Consider the following 14,867-nt stretch of genomic DNA (forward strand, 5'->3'; position numbering starts at 1 on the left):
TGTTTTAATGCTTTGAACTCGTTTGCCTGGATTGGCCCAGGATGACACCAAGTGGCTTTCTTTTTAAGTTGTTAGGTTTGATTTAGAGTCTTTTGGGGGTCTTCCTGATCTGAATGTTTTCTTTCCTATTAAGTGTTACACACTCATGACTAGCAGTCTTTTTTTCTCTCTGGAATCTTGGACTTTCTGTGGTATATTTCCACTGAGCCTTCCCAGAGAAAGCTCTGAAGCAGGCCTACCGCCAGTTGCCCCTTTGACTGCTGAGATTGGAAATCCTCGAAGCTGAAATAAAGGATTTACTTTTTTCCTTTTTTTTTTTTTTTTGGTGTGTGTATGCTGGCAGGTTTTCTGCTGGGTCCTCAGGGAATGAATCCCAGTCAAAAATGTAGTGGCCTGGTCTTTCTGTTTCCCCTGGATACACTTGAACTTTTTCTTGACCGGTTTGAAATACCTTCCCTGAGTACGTGGGTGGTTTGGCTTCGGGATGCTTGAAGCTATTTAAGCTATGTCCATGGTCATGCTTTAAGCTTACAGCAGATTTGGGTTATCAGGGTAAATTCTCTGGAAAGGTGAGAGCCACAGTCAGTATCTCATATCCCAAGCAGAGCCAATGTCACACAGAATTCTAAAAGATACAGTTTTCCTTCATCTCTCCTTCCTATGATGGTATTTCCCTCTACCTTCACTCTCCCACCACTAAACGCCCTCATTCTTCATGCTCCCAATCCTCCAGGCTTCCCAGGTTTTCACTCTTCCCCAAGTCCTTCCTATCAAGGAAAACAAGTTTTATGCCACTGATTATTCAGTGAAAATTCAATGTTTTAGTCCTTCTGATATTAAAGAAAAGAAAAATTAAAAGTTCTAAAGAAATAGGCCTCCCCGCCACCCCCCCAAAAATGAATCTCCAATAGTGGAATTTCAGATACTATGGTATTTTAGTGGGAGATAGATGACACAAGAGACTAGTAAGTAAGATCAGTAACAGAACCATGAATTTGAAAGTTGAAAGGAACCTCAGTGACCATTTTATCCAATCTGTACACAAAAGGGGATTCCCCACTGATGTACTCTGATGAAATCATTGATAGTTTTTTTCATACTCTACCATATTCACCTTCCTTCTTTCTCTCTCACCTTTATCATCCTCCCACTTTCCCATTCTTTATCCCACCCCTCTTCCTCTTCCTAATGCAAGCCTTTGTCCTGACAGCAGGACCTACTTTTAAAGAAAAACCTATTTCACTCCTCTGAAAAGTAAATACTTTTGCCCCACCAGGCCTAAATCTCTAATATGTGTCACCTTTTCCATGTATCTAGATTGAATGTCATGCTTTTTTTTTTTAACATTGCACACACTAAAACACATAGAGCAACCCAGAGGACATTCATTGTTCATAGAGGAAGTATAGCCCCCGTCAGGAGGGGTTATTATGTATATTGTTCCTTCGAGAGGGAAAAGGGTCATGGGTAACATCTGGTACTTCCATGTCTGCTCCATAGACCCTCCTGCACTGTTGTTCATATAAAGTATGATTTCCCACCATTTCTTTTTTTATGGCAGAACGCAGAGACTAGAATACAGACCCCTTTAATACATACTTACTAACTCTTTTAGAGGATCATGCAACATAACCATAAACTTGATGCTTTTGTCTCCCAATTTAACATTGCTCTCAAATGAGAGGAGAAGGCAGAATGGTCTAGATATAGAAAGCTCCCTTCGGCAGCAAGAAGACCTGGGTCCAGGTCTCCACACCTAGCATAAGTTGTGTGACCCTAGACAAGTCACTTAACTGTAATGTGGCCCAAGCAGCTCCCTTCAGACTGAAAGTTGCAGAGCAGAAGTGATCCACAGGAGTACAAGGAGTCAGAGTTCCCTATGCCAATGGAATCACACATGCATCCAAAATCCAAAATCCAGAGATGGTGCATGGGGGCATGCTTTAATAACAAAAATGCTCTACAAATATGAAATATCCTTATTTTGTTTGTTGTCTTCCATGCCCACAGCCAATACCCTTAACTCTGGGTAGCTGAATCGCCAATAGGAGGCTCTGCTGGCCTCAAGGGAGACTGAATCAGAGAGTGTGGCTTCTTCACCACTGCCCAGAGAGGCCCAAGGTGCACATCGTACCATGTTACCTTCCACTCAGAAATCCTCAATGGCTTCCTGTTGCCACCAGGATAAAGATGAAGTCTCCTCTCCACAGTACTTAGAGCTCTCAACAATCATCTCCATTCTGCTTTTCCATATTTATTTCATATTACTCCCCTTCTCACACCCTATGTTCCAGCCATCTGCAATTCCCTGAATTTAGCCCTTCATCCCCCATCTCCCTCCTCACCTGAAAAACATTTTGTCATCACCTATACTTCTTAGAACAATTCACTTCCTTCTCTTCGGCTGAAGCTAACTTCCTCCTACAAAAAGCCTTTCCCTATTGTTGTTTCTGTCTCTGTATCTCTTTATCTCTGTCTCTCTGCCTTTCTCTGTCTCTGATTTTGTTTCTCTGCCTCTCTGTCTCTCTCTCTCCTTGCTACCTTATATTTATTTAGGATTATAGTGTCATAAGATTAGAGCTTGAAAATTCAGACTGGAAAAGCCATCTAATCCAGCACCCTTATTTTCAAGTGAAGAAGCTATGACCCAGGGAGCTGAATGATATAATTTACACAGCCGGTAAGCCTCAGAGCTAGGACTATCTGTATATAGGTTGTATTCCCCCAGTAGAATGGAAGCTTCTTGAAGGCAAGAAGTGTCTTGTTTTTGTCTATTCCCAATACCCAGCCAAGTGCATTGCACAGAGCAGGGTAATAAAAGTTTATTGAGGGGCTACCAGAAGGCAGGTGCATTGTTTTTCATCGGTACAGCCATTCTAGAAAACTTCTTGGAACTTTTTTGAAAATGAATTAAAATATCCATGGCCTTTGATGTAAAGATCCAACTGCTACATATATATTCATTATGTAGTCAAAGACTGAAAGATCCTGTAGACCCCCAAAATATTCATAACAACATTTTTTTGTAGCAACAAAGAACTAGAAACAGATTAGGTGTCCATTGATTGGGAAATGGCTAAACAAATTGTGGTGTGTGAATGTATGAGATATTACAGCACTGTAAAAAAAAAAAAATGAAGACTTCATACTTGATGAAAAATGTAGATCATTTATTTTTGTTTATAAAAACAAACCAAAAAAGAAAGGCAACCTCCAGCCAAGTCCCTTTCTTTTTCAGCACAAAGATAAAAAGGAAAAAAAGCCAATATTTCATCAGATCAGGTTGGGTCTTTTCTTGTGGTATCTGCAGGATCCAAGCTGCTTTCCCCCTTGGAGAGAGAAACAGATTGTAGTCCAGCCTTAGCCTCTCAAACAGTTGGAGAATCTCCTCACCAGCCACGTGCCTCACCTTCTCCCCTCCAGCTGCCAAGATTTTATCCTATACAGGTCTAAAACCCAACCCAGATTGTGAACAGTGACATGGTGGTTCTGGCAAAAGCACATGTCACAGTGACCATACCATTATGATAAGCGAGCATAGTGTTCTTTTTAGTTGACTTTACTAAGAGTCCTGTACCCACTGTAGCCTTGGGCCTGGTCTTGACTTGGACTCTAGTCTAGAATAGGAAGTTTTATTAACCATTGTGTGGTGAAGGAAGCCCAGGCAGGAAAACCGTATTCACAATAAGTATACCAGTATAACAACAGAAAAAACAGCAACACCCAAAAAAACTGACAAACAAAAACCCCACAACACTAAACACTGTGTAATTATAATGACCAAGTTCAGCCTGAAGAAAAGTTGAGAAAATGCAGGGTTCAGAAGCTATGAATGTGGAATATTACATTTGCCTTTAGGCATGATCAACGTGTTGGCTAATTTTACTGAACTGCCTTTTTTCTATTTCTTTTTAATCTTTATTACAGGGGATGGCTTGCTGTGTAGAGGAGGGCAGAGGGAGATATATAATACAACTTCCTTCATTTAATTCTTGGCATTTAATTTAAAAACAAAACGCTACAATAAGATAAAAAATTTAATTTTTTCCCCCAAAAATGCTAATGAGTTAATTTAAAAGTATTTAACTTACCAAGAACAGCCTAGCCCTCACATCTTCATATATGAAAGAGGAAATTAATCATTTGTATTCTGTGTGCTGATGTCTTAGTTTTGCTCAGCACTTTACAAATTGAATGAGCCACAAAGTCTAAAATACTTGCAGATACTGCACTCTTATAATGTCTTATATTTGTTTAGTTCTTTGCAACTTATAAAAATGCTTCCATTCTCTTTTCATTTGATTCTTTTTTAAAATTTGTTTATGCTGTTTGTCTTTGTATCATAGTCATTACCCACCCATCCCTCACCAGATTGAACCATCCCTACAGACAAAAAATAAAAAGCAATTAAGCAAAACATCTGATGCATTAAACTTGCCTGACAGTATATACAATATCCTACTAATCTCTCCTGTTTCTCCTGTGAGAACTTATGTATTATCTGTTCTCTGAAACTTTAATGGGTTTTTCAGTTATTCAAAGTTTCACTTCCTTTTGACCATCTTTTCACTTACATTGTTGCAATAATTATGTATAGTATTCTCTTGGTTCTGCTTATTTCATTCTACATCAGTTCATATAAATCTTCCCAAGTTTCTCTGAATTTTTAGTATTTGTTATTTTGTAACCACACAATAATACTCCATTATATTTATATACTCTAGGTTTTTTCCAACCATTCCCCAGTAAGTGGACAAACTCTTTGTTTCTAATTCCTTGCTACAAAGAAGAATTCTGTTATGAATACTTTATCATAGGATTAAACCTTTGTTTTTATCTTTTACTTCCTTGGAGTATATGCCTAGAAGTAGGATCACTGAATCAAAGAGAAAGTTTACTCACTTTTCTTGAATCATTCCAAATTGAAATACAGATTGACTGGACTACTTCACAGATCCACCAACAATGCATCAGTATATCTGGCTTCCTACATATTGATAGTTCCCAGCTTTTGAAAATCTTTGCCAGTTTGCATGTTAGGAAGTGAAACCTCAGAGTTGACCTAATTTTAATTTCTGTGTTAGTGATTTGGAATGTTTTCATGTGGTCATGTGGAGTTTGCAATTCTTTTGAAAACAATTCATATCCTGTGACGACTTTTCTTTTGGGGAATGACTCTTATGGCTCTTAATTTTTAATGTGTGTATGTGAGAGAGAGAGAGAGAGAGAGAGAGAGAGAGAGAGAGAGAGAGAGAGTGTGTGGCTTGGTCACTGTATCAATTTTTTTTAATGTTTTAGATAGAAGACTATATATATATATATACATACACATATATAATACACATACACACATATGCTTTATTATACACTAAAGACTATACAGGCATATCTTAGGGATATTGTGTGTTTGGTTCCAGATCACTGCAATAAAGCAAATATCACAATAAAGTGAGTCCCATGAATTTTTTGGTTTTCCAGTGCATATAAAAGTGTACAATAATATTATGTCTAAAAAACCCAATGTACATACCTTAATTAAAAATACTTTATTGCTAAAAAAAAAAATGCTACCCATCATATGAGCCATACTATTTTTGCTGGTGGAGAGTCTTTCCTTGATGTTGATGGCTGCTGACTAGTCAGTGTTGTACTTGCTTAAAGTTGGGGTGGCTGTGGCAATTTCTTAAAATAACAATAAAGCTTGCCGCTTTGATTGACTCTTTCTTTCATGAGAGATTTCTCTGTATTATGTGATGCTATTTGATAGCATTTTGCCTGCATTAGAACTTCTTTCAAAATTGGAGTCAGTCCTCTCAAATCCTGCTTCTGCCTTATCAACTTTTATGTATTATTCTTCAATGTTGTTGTGTCTCTGGGGATAGGAGGCCTGGGGGGAGAGAGAGAGATGGGGGAACAGGCAGTCAGTGGAACAGTCAGAATACATAAAACATTTATCAATTAAATTCACTGTCTTATATGGGTGTGGCTTGTGGCACCCCACAATTACAATAGTAATATTTGTGATCACCGATCACAAATTACCATAAAACTTATAATAATAATTTAAAAGTTTTCAATATTGTGAGAATTACCAAAATGTGACACAGAGGCATGATGTTAGCATATACTTTTAGAGAAATGGAGGCAGTAGATTTGTTCAACACAGGGTTGCCATAGACTTTTAGTTGGTAAAATAATGCAGTATCTGTGAAGCATAATGAAATGAGATATTCCTGTACACACACACACACACACATGCATGCACGCATGCACTTTCTGGCCCTGTGTTCCATACCTCTCTGTGGAAAGTGGGAAGGCATATTTCGTTATTGATTCCCCAGAACCAAGAATGATCATTACTCTTTCATGTTCATTGACATTATTACAGTGGTCTTATATATCATTATTCTGGTTCTACTTAATTCACTCAATTTAAATTCATACAAGTCTTCCCATGTTTCCCTGAATTCTTCACATTCATCATTGCTTATTGAATTCACTTTTGGTTTGACCACCCACTTTTATTCTGGTTCTTTGGGGGTTACAACTACAGCTGATGAGGAAATCTCTTCCAACAGTGCAAATTAGGTACATTTTCAGCTTGTTAGCCTTAGAGAGTTACTTGGGGGTGCTAAGAGATTAAGGGACTTTCCCAGAGTCACACAGCCAGTGTGTGTCAGAGATGCAACCTTCACTGAGCAGGACTTCCAGACTGCAAGACCAGCCCTCCAGCCACTACCCCAAGCTGCTTCTTTGTCTCAAAGATGACTGCTTTGAATATCTTAGTATGTGTTGTGGGACCCAGGTATTTCTTAGTCTTTGTTTTTAGGGCCTTACACAAAGAACTGTTTTATCTTGATTATATTTAGGTGGGGAAAAACCAAGCAAAAACATAACAAAAAGAAATTCCCCCAAGATAAATGGGGCTCTGTCACCAAGGAAATACATGCCAAACTCTTCCCTCCAGGAACAGCATGTGTCGGCTTCCCAACTTTTGTAAACAGTACCTCCTGTGCATAGTTTAAATCAGTACCTAATTTTCTTTTGTCTATTTTTTTTCCCCAGCTGGGCCAATAAACGTAAGGAATGGAAGTTTCAGAAGACAAGGCAGACCTGGCTCCTACTTCACATGTATGACAGCAATAAGGTTTGTATCAAAACTGGGCTCCCACATTAGATCTTGGAGAATGACTTTGTTTTGGAGTTGGTAGCATTGTTTCCATGTGACTTTGGAAAATCCCACTGCCCCTCTCTATAAGATAGTGGCATGCTACTCACTGGGTAGAGGACTAGATGACTTTTTAGAATTTAGCATAGGATCTGAGAGTTAAAAGGGGCCTTTCAGATTCTCATCCAACCCCACCCCATTTTATAGATGATGAAATTCGGTCTTGGAGAGAGGACTTACCCAGAGTTTACATGCTAGTGTGCTCCCTACACAGGTTGGAACCCACCTGCTGATTCCAGATTCAGAGCTCTTCACTCTATACTGTGTCTCCCAGCATCATGGTCCACAGGGCTGCACTCATAAGCATGCAGTTTCCGAGGGAGGGGAAACACTCTTTAGAAAACGTTTATCTTTCCCTTGCTGATTAGAATCTTAGGTGCCAGAAAGGATTCAGAAATCCCATTTCCTCATCTGCTGAATACTCATAGGCTCCTTGTGAGGATCTGGGCACTTTGCAAAACTTAAAGTACAATAGAAATGTAAGCTAAGGGGGGCAGCTAGGTGGCACAGTGAATAGAGCACCAGCCATGGAGTCAGGAGGACCTGAGTTCAAATCCAACCTCAGAGACTTGACACACTTACTAGCTGTGTGACCTTGGGCAAGTCACATAACCCCAATTGCCTTTCCTTCCCCCCTCCAAAAAAAAGAAAAGAAATGTGAGCTGAGGCCATCTAGTCCCATGTCCTCATTTTATAGACAAGAAATTTGCGGCCCAGAGAGGTGAGATGATTTGCTTAAAGTCACACAGACTGTTAGTGGTAGCCAAGCACTACCGTCCAGGACTTCTGCCTCACAGTCCAGTTGTGCTCACTGTGTCACTCTCCTTTTCCTTAAAATTGTTTGGATATTGATGCTTGATAGTAAGTCCCACGTTGGCATGTATGTATCAGGACGGATCTCGAATGGCCAGCCAGGCGCCACAGTAGATGGAGCACTAGGCCTAGTCAAGAAGACCCGAGTTCAGATCCAGCCTCAGACACATCCTAGGGTTGTGACCCTGGGCGTGTCACTCAACCTCAGCTGTAAAACGAGGGTAGTAAGAGCCCCTTTCTCCCAGGGACGTTGAGAGAATCCTCACACATAACCAGGCAATGGTAGAGACTTAATGTTTCCTGCCTACCTTTTCCCCAGATTCAGTTCTGTCTCCCCTCTCTCACATCTACACCTTATAAGTCCTGCCTGGCTCCACGGCTCCTTCAGCAACACCTGGCCCACCTGGGCTCAGCCCTTCCTCAGGCTTAGATCAGATCATCCAGCAGAAACTGAGGCAGCCTAGACAGACTCCCACAGGGTCCAGACCCTCCGCCTTTGCCAGGAGCATCGACCACGGCAGCTTCCAACTCTTAACTGGATATTTTCCCCAGTGATAGCGAGGAGGCTGGGCTTACAACAGGAATGGGGTTCCAGTGTTCCCAAATGTCTATAGGATTTAAGGATTTAATTCTGAGCCTGCTAGGTCTTCCAGTTTTTGTGGTTCATTTTCTTCCATGTTGTTGCTGAACAACTTCCTTACCCAGTCAGTGCCTGTGATTTGAGCCAGTTCCATAAATGAGACTCTAGTCCATTTACAAATATCAGGTATGACCCTAAGTACTTGGAAACATTTTTTTAAATGGCAGCTTGTGGTAATGGAAATGCACAGATTATGCTAATAACATAGAAATACGCTTTGAATGCTTCATGACAGACAGCGACATGATTACATGAAATTACTTCGTTTTCTCCCATCTTTTAAAGCTAACCCATGTGTTTTCTGCTGCTGAATTAAGCTGTATATATTTTCTTTCTTATTTGCTTTCCTTCATTTTCTTCTCCTGGTCTTTTTTTTTTTAACACGTTTCCCACTTCATAGTATGACAGCATCTATGAATATCTGGCAAGTTGGCATTTATATATCAGGACTCTAGGCCTTCCTGAAGGGAGAGCATTTGCACTGAGTGGTCACCCTGACCTCCAGTCTGTGCTTCACACAGACTTCATGGATCAAGTTACACGATTAGTACTTGGGCCCTCTGATATTATCTTCAGCAGGTGTGTATTTTGACCTGAAAGATTCAGATGGAATCCAGAAGGACGACATCAGACCCCCAGGAAAACGACCCCATAGTGCTGTCTCAGAATGGCTAAGCATGGTTTACAGCTCTGATCTAGGTTCCTATCGCCAAGCTGTATTCATGGAGTAGACACAAAGTTGGGGTTAAAAAAAACTAAATGAGGAAGGTGAAGGAAAACCAATTAAGGAAAAAACAAAGCACCAAATCCTTGGACCTTTATTTCTCTTTGGAATAAATGTCCTATGACTCTCCCTATGGTAGGTCAGAGATATGATGTTTCAGACACTGCTAAACACAGTTTACTAATAAGTGCCTTTATTTGGACATAGCCTTGGGAACTGAGGTAATGAATGGTGACTGGTGCTTGCTCTCTGCAAAGATTTCTTTACTCCAAACTCGAGAGTCATTTGTCCTTTAAGTTGCTATTAAGTGTGATCTTTGCCCTTTTAATTTATTTTTGAAATTTTTCCTGACCCAAAGTTCTTTAGTAATTAGGCAGTGACTGAGACCATCTTTCCCTTTGGGGGTATGGACAGAAGGGAGGAAACAGGCCTCTCTGTCCAGCTTTGCCCATGGATTGCTTTCATTCCCATAGTGAACATTCAGCTGCTTCCAAAACAAATAGAGCTTTTGATTTTGTTCACCTCTGGATTGAAAACATACAGGATTGTCACTTTTTTCTACTATGAAAGGTTTTCCTCTCTACAAAACTCCTTGCAAGAAAATGAACTTGAATGAGTCTCTTGCATTGCTAGGTTCCAAACACATTTTGTCTTTACCAGCTCTGCTACCCTTTTGTGAAAGCTAAACCCACCCCAAAAAAAGTGATTTTCAGAGATATCTCTGTGATGTGGCAACTGGCTAATAATAGACTCAGGCAGTATTCATGCAAGTGGTCCTTGAACATCCTTATAATTGAAAGTGGAAGGTCAGGTCCCTGGGATCCCAAGACCTAAGCCATAATCATCACGCTGGACTTTGTTCCAACTTCAGCAAACCTTCACTCTGCCTTGTTCTTCACCCCAGCCCCTGTCCCTGGGTCCTCAAAATCAATCTGTATTGCTAGGAAGACTGCATTGAGAAGGACTTTATTGATCAGGAAGAAAAAGATGAAAGCCATCAGATCTACAAATACAGCATAAACCACCACCGCCTTCCCCAGCCCTATGCACCATGCTCATGGCCACCTCTAGACCTTTCTTCATGCCCCTGTGCCTGATATGTCTCTTTACCCCACTTGATGGCAAGTATTTGTTGATGATCAGTAATGTGCCCAGTGCCCAAAAATCTTAAGCAAGATCATTCTGACTGTAAAGCCAGGTCTCAGCTTCAGATCAATAAGTTCACCCAGCCCTAGCTCATTGAGGAAATCGAACCAGTGTCTCAATGGTGGTTTTCTCCTAGTGTGTCCAAGGCAAGGACCCAGGAACAAAGAGACCACCTGCCTTGCTCTGTGTGTTTCTCATCTGAATGGTGGAATATTTGATATGGTTTCACAGGATGAGGTAGGATTCCAAAACCAAATTCAGATAACTAGGAGGTGGATGGAATTACGGGTGTTTGTGCCAAGACTGCAAAAACATACAGGTTCTGTCTGCTGAGTCTGAACATTCCATCCAGGGCAGGTGGGGTGTGTGTGTGTGTGTGTGTGTGTGTGTGTGTGTGCTTTTTTGCCACACTGACCCTCTCAGGTTTCAATATTACAACGTGTTGCTATAGGTGCCCAGGGTTAGGGTTAGGGTGTGGTAGAGACCAGAGGGACGGTTTTTAAAGTTTCCATCCTTTTTCCTAGTCATCTGTGTGCATCCACAAGTCAGACACAATCCCTACAGAGACAATAAAGTAAAGAGGCAGGAAATAAAATTAATATATCCATAAATATCAACTTGGTGTCCCAAGGCTGACAGGTTTGCATTTTCTTTTCAGTAATTTCTTTCATTCTATTCAACTGTTTTCTTCTTTTGTCCCTCCCTGTTGACTTTTCCCACCATTGTTTTTTAAAATTTCTGGTGTCTGGTTCCCTATTATATTCTTGGCATCTTAGTCTCTTAATTCTTTTTTTTTTTTAATGTATGTATTTACTTTTAGTTTACAACATTCAGTTCCATAATCCCTTGAGTTTCCATTTTTTTCCTCACCCCCCCCCCATGGTGGCATGCAATCAAATACAGGATCTACAAATACCTTCATGTTGAACATTAGTCAGGTTGTAAAGAAGGATTATAACCAATGGAGTGAACAGTAAGAAAGAAGGGACAAAATAAAACAAAACACAAAAGAGAGAGAGCAAGGAGTTTGCTTCAGTCTGCCTTCAGACTCTGTAGCTCTTTCTCTGGATGTGGATAGCCTTTTCCATCATGAGTCCTTTGGAGTTGTCTTATAACCTTGCATAGCTGAGAGGAGCCCAGTCTATCACAGTTAGTCATCACACATACGTTGTGTCCGTAATTGTGTATGAAGTTCTCCTGGTTCTGCTCTCCTCACTCAGCATCAGTTTATATGAGTCTCTCCAGGTTATTATGAAATCCATCTGCTCCTCATTTCTTATAGCACAAAAGTATTCCATTACATTCTTATACCACAACTTGTTCAGCCATTCCCCAATTGATGGGCATCCCCTTGATTTCCAATTCTTTGCCACCACAAAAAGAGCTGCTGTAAATATTTTTGTAAATACGGGTCCCTTTCCCATTTTTATCATTTCTTTGGGATACAGCCCTAGAAGTGGTATGGCTGGGTATGCACTTTTTTATGGCCCTTTGGACATAGTTCCAGATTGCTCTCCAGAATGGTTGGATCAGTTTACAGCTCCACCAACAATGCATTAGTGTTCCGATTTTTCCACATCCTCTCCAGCATTTATCATTTTCCTATTTTGTCATGTTAGCCAATCTGACCAGCGAGATCTAGTACCTCAGAGTTGTCCTGATTTGCATTTCTCTAATCAATAGTGATTTAGAGCATTTTTTCATATGCTTATAGATATCTTTTAATTTCTTCCTCTGAAAACTGTTCATATCCTTTGACCATTTATCAATTGGGGAATGTCAGTCTCTTAATTCTGTAGTGGTCTTTTTGCCCAAACTGTGACTTCTCCGTGGTCCCATTGTTACTACTAGCTGAAGAATGCCCAGGAATCCCAACCCTTGCCCGTGTTTACTGGTCTGTCCTCACTGCCCCTTGATAGCAGGGTCCTATCCCACTGTTCATGAAGCCTCCTAATGCCTTGATTTTAAGCTTGAACTTCTATCACTAGTGGTTCTCATTGACTTAATAGAAACTCTATAAGAGGTCATTTCTGCAAAATGACTTAATGCAGACTCTGGCTGTATTGTTCTCCACTGAGCCCCAAGTCAGCTGCCGTACCTGGCACAGAACTTGAAAGTCTCTTAGCGTGTGAAGAATAAATCAAGGGATGCTAGGGCAATTTCCACTGACAGGCAGAAGACAGAGATCCAGTCTTAGAATAGCTAATAATGGCTAACATTCATGTAGTACTTTAGAGATAATAGTTGATTTGATTCTCACAAAGACTCTATGAGGTAGGTGCTTTTATTTATCCCCATTTTACCAATGAAAAAACTGAGGCTGGGAGAGGTTAAGTAGCTTGCCCAGGGTCACACAGCTGCTAAGTGTCTGAGACAGGATTTGAACTCAAGTTTTCCTGGCTCCAAATTCAGTACAATATCCACTCCTGCCGCTGTCCTCTCCTGTTCTGTACCTCATTGAACAGTATATATATGATTGTCCCGCATCACCAAACCAGAGTTTTCAGAACCATCCAGTTCCATTTCCAGCTCTGGTGTTGAGTGACTGAGCCAGCAATGGCCCCTCCTGAGCACCAAACTCACATTTTTTAAACTCCTTCTTTCACCCATTTGTGAAAAGAACAAGAGGATGGAAGAAGAAATAAAGGAAAAGGAAAACAGAAGTCTTGGGGGCCATTAAGGCATCGTTCATTTTAGGCACGTTTTACTTAAGTACGTGTAATGGAGCTGGCCTCGGTGTAATCTGGAAATGGTTTCCATATGGCTTGGAATTTAAGTTGTTTTGCAGACTGGCTGTGAGCACTGCACATGACCGACAGCTCTGTCCAGAATGGCCGCTCGGCCCTCAGCCACGACTGGTATTATCACGTTCTGCCACACAGAGTTACATTTGATGAGGTGTTGCTTGGCTCACAAGGCTGCCCTCAAGCTGCCGTGTCTCTGACTTGGGGAGCTTGTGGTCTGGAAGTGTTACTCGCCAGGCATATGAGTACACCCAGCTGTAGCAGCTGATTTCCCTGAACTTAACATGTCTTCCCAGGACAAGTGAACCTTCGAGTCCCTCTTGCAACTTCTAGCGAACACAATATTCCCTGCTAGTGATTTGCTTCTCTTCCTCTTAATGTCCACATCCACTAAAGTCATCCGCTCCCTCTGCCCCTTTACCATCCCCTCTAAAATAGGAGATCATTTTTCTTTTTAATTTCCACTGTTGGTTTTTTTTTTCTGTTTGTCTTTTCCCATCAAAGGTCCCAGATAAGCATTTCTCCATTCTGCTGGACTACCTGGAAGGTCTAAAAGGAAGGGCCCGAGAGGTGACAGTGCAGAAAGCTGAAACACTCATGAAGAAATTGGACAATGCAGAGCCTGAAGATTCAAGTTTACTAGAGAAAAGTGAGAGAATCCGGCAAGTCCTACAACTTCTTTCCTAAAAGGGGACGAGCCAACATCTCTTTAGCTCCATCAGCAGAAAATTTGTCTTCCTGAATCCCAGGAAGAGATGACTCTCCCCTTCTCTCATGTGAGTGTGTGTGTGTATGTGTGTTTTACAAAGGGATGGTTTTCAGATACAGAACATAGCCTTTAACCTGCCAGCTGTAATCCATCACTGTCAGCATCGTATACATACTGTTGGGATCTCTGTGTCCCACCAGAAGAGTGTAATAAATTAGTTTTTTGGTAGTAACCTGTCTGAGTTCAGCAGGGATCTCAGAGCTGTGGAGTGTCTCTTGTTTTATCTCCTCGTTCTCCAGCTTTCCACAACACTTGTTGCTTGGTTACGGTGCAAACACTGGAGTGGAGCGGAAAAGGGGGGAGGGTACCACAAATCAGCCCAATCATGTACCTGGACTGGCAGAAATTGAATGGGCTGGCCTTGTTTTTAATAAAAACAAAGCCTGACCATTGTACTGTTAACTCTCATTTTACTGCCTGTTCCATTTCATTTTTCCATTTGCCTGGTGTAATTGCCTTTGTATAGAGTTAATTTGTACTCCAGGCTGTGACATCTCTATGAATTGTGGTCATCTCCAAGGAGGAACGTCCCCAAATCCTTCTTGAAAGAAAAACAAAAACATTAATTACCACCAGGAGTTCCTGGGGTTGAAGATCTGACTTGAATAACAGCACTAATTGACCACTTGTTCCTCACCAGTTCTGCCAACCTGATTCGTAAAGGATTTGGCAGTTACAATGCTTGGCTGGGCTTTGACAGCCTTCCCAGACATGAAATACTATGAGTTGTTTTGTTTTGTTTTAAAGAAAGAAAGAAGAGGTGGGGGTGGGGGAGTGAAATATACTTAACTCTTCCAAAAGGA

The 14,867-nt window shown here is 40.9% G+C and overlaps 1 protein-coding gene across 3 annotated transcripts in view; it reads left to right on the top strand.

Annotated features, from left to right (window-relative positions):
• CUNH7orf50 (chromosome unknown C7orf50 homolog) overlaps positions 1-14,264 on the top strand; it is a 340,684-nt gene extending 326,420 nt beyond the window's left edge. For all 3 annotated transcript variants that reach the window (XM_069084839.1, XM_069084840.1, XM_069084841.1), the window contains 2 exons: positions 7,066-7,147; positions 13,800-14,264. In XM_069084839.1, coding sequence (XP_068940940.1) covers positions 7,066-7,147; positions 13,800-13,982 — 265 coding nt within the window. In that variant the 3' untranslated portion in view covers positions 13,983-14,264. The remainder of the gene's footprint in view (positions 1-7,065; positions 7,148-13,799) is intronic.
• The last annotated feature ends 603 nt before the right edge of the window (positions 14,265-14,867 follow it).

The sequence above is a fragment of the Petaurus breviceps genome, unplaced genomic scaffold (genome assembly GCF_028583685.1).
Source record: "Petaurus breviceps papuanus isolate PSGF00001 unplaced genomic scaffold, PetGlider_PUasm1.0 175, whole genome shotgun sequence".
Lineage (NCBI taxonomy): Eukaryota > Metazoa > Chordata > Mammalia > Diprotodontia > Petauridae > Petaurus > Petaurus breviceps.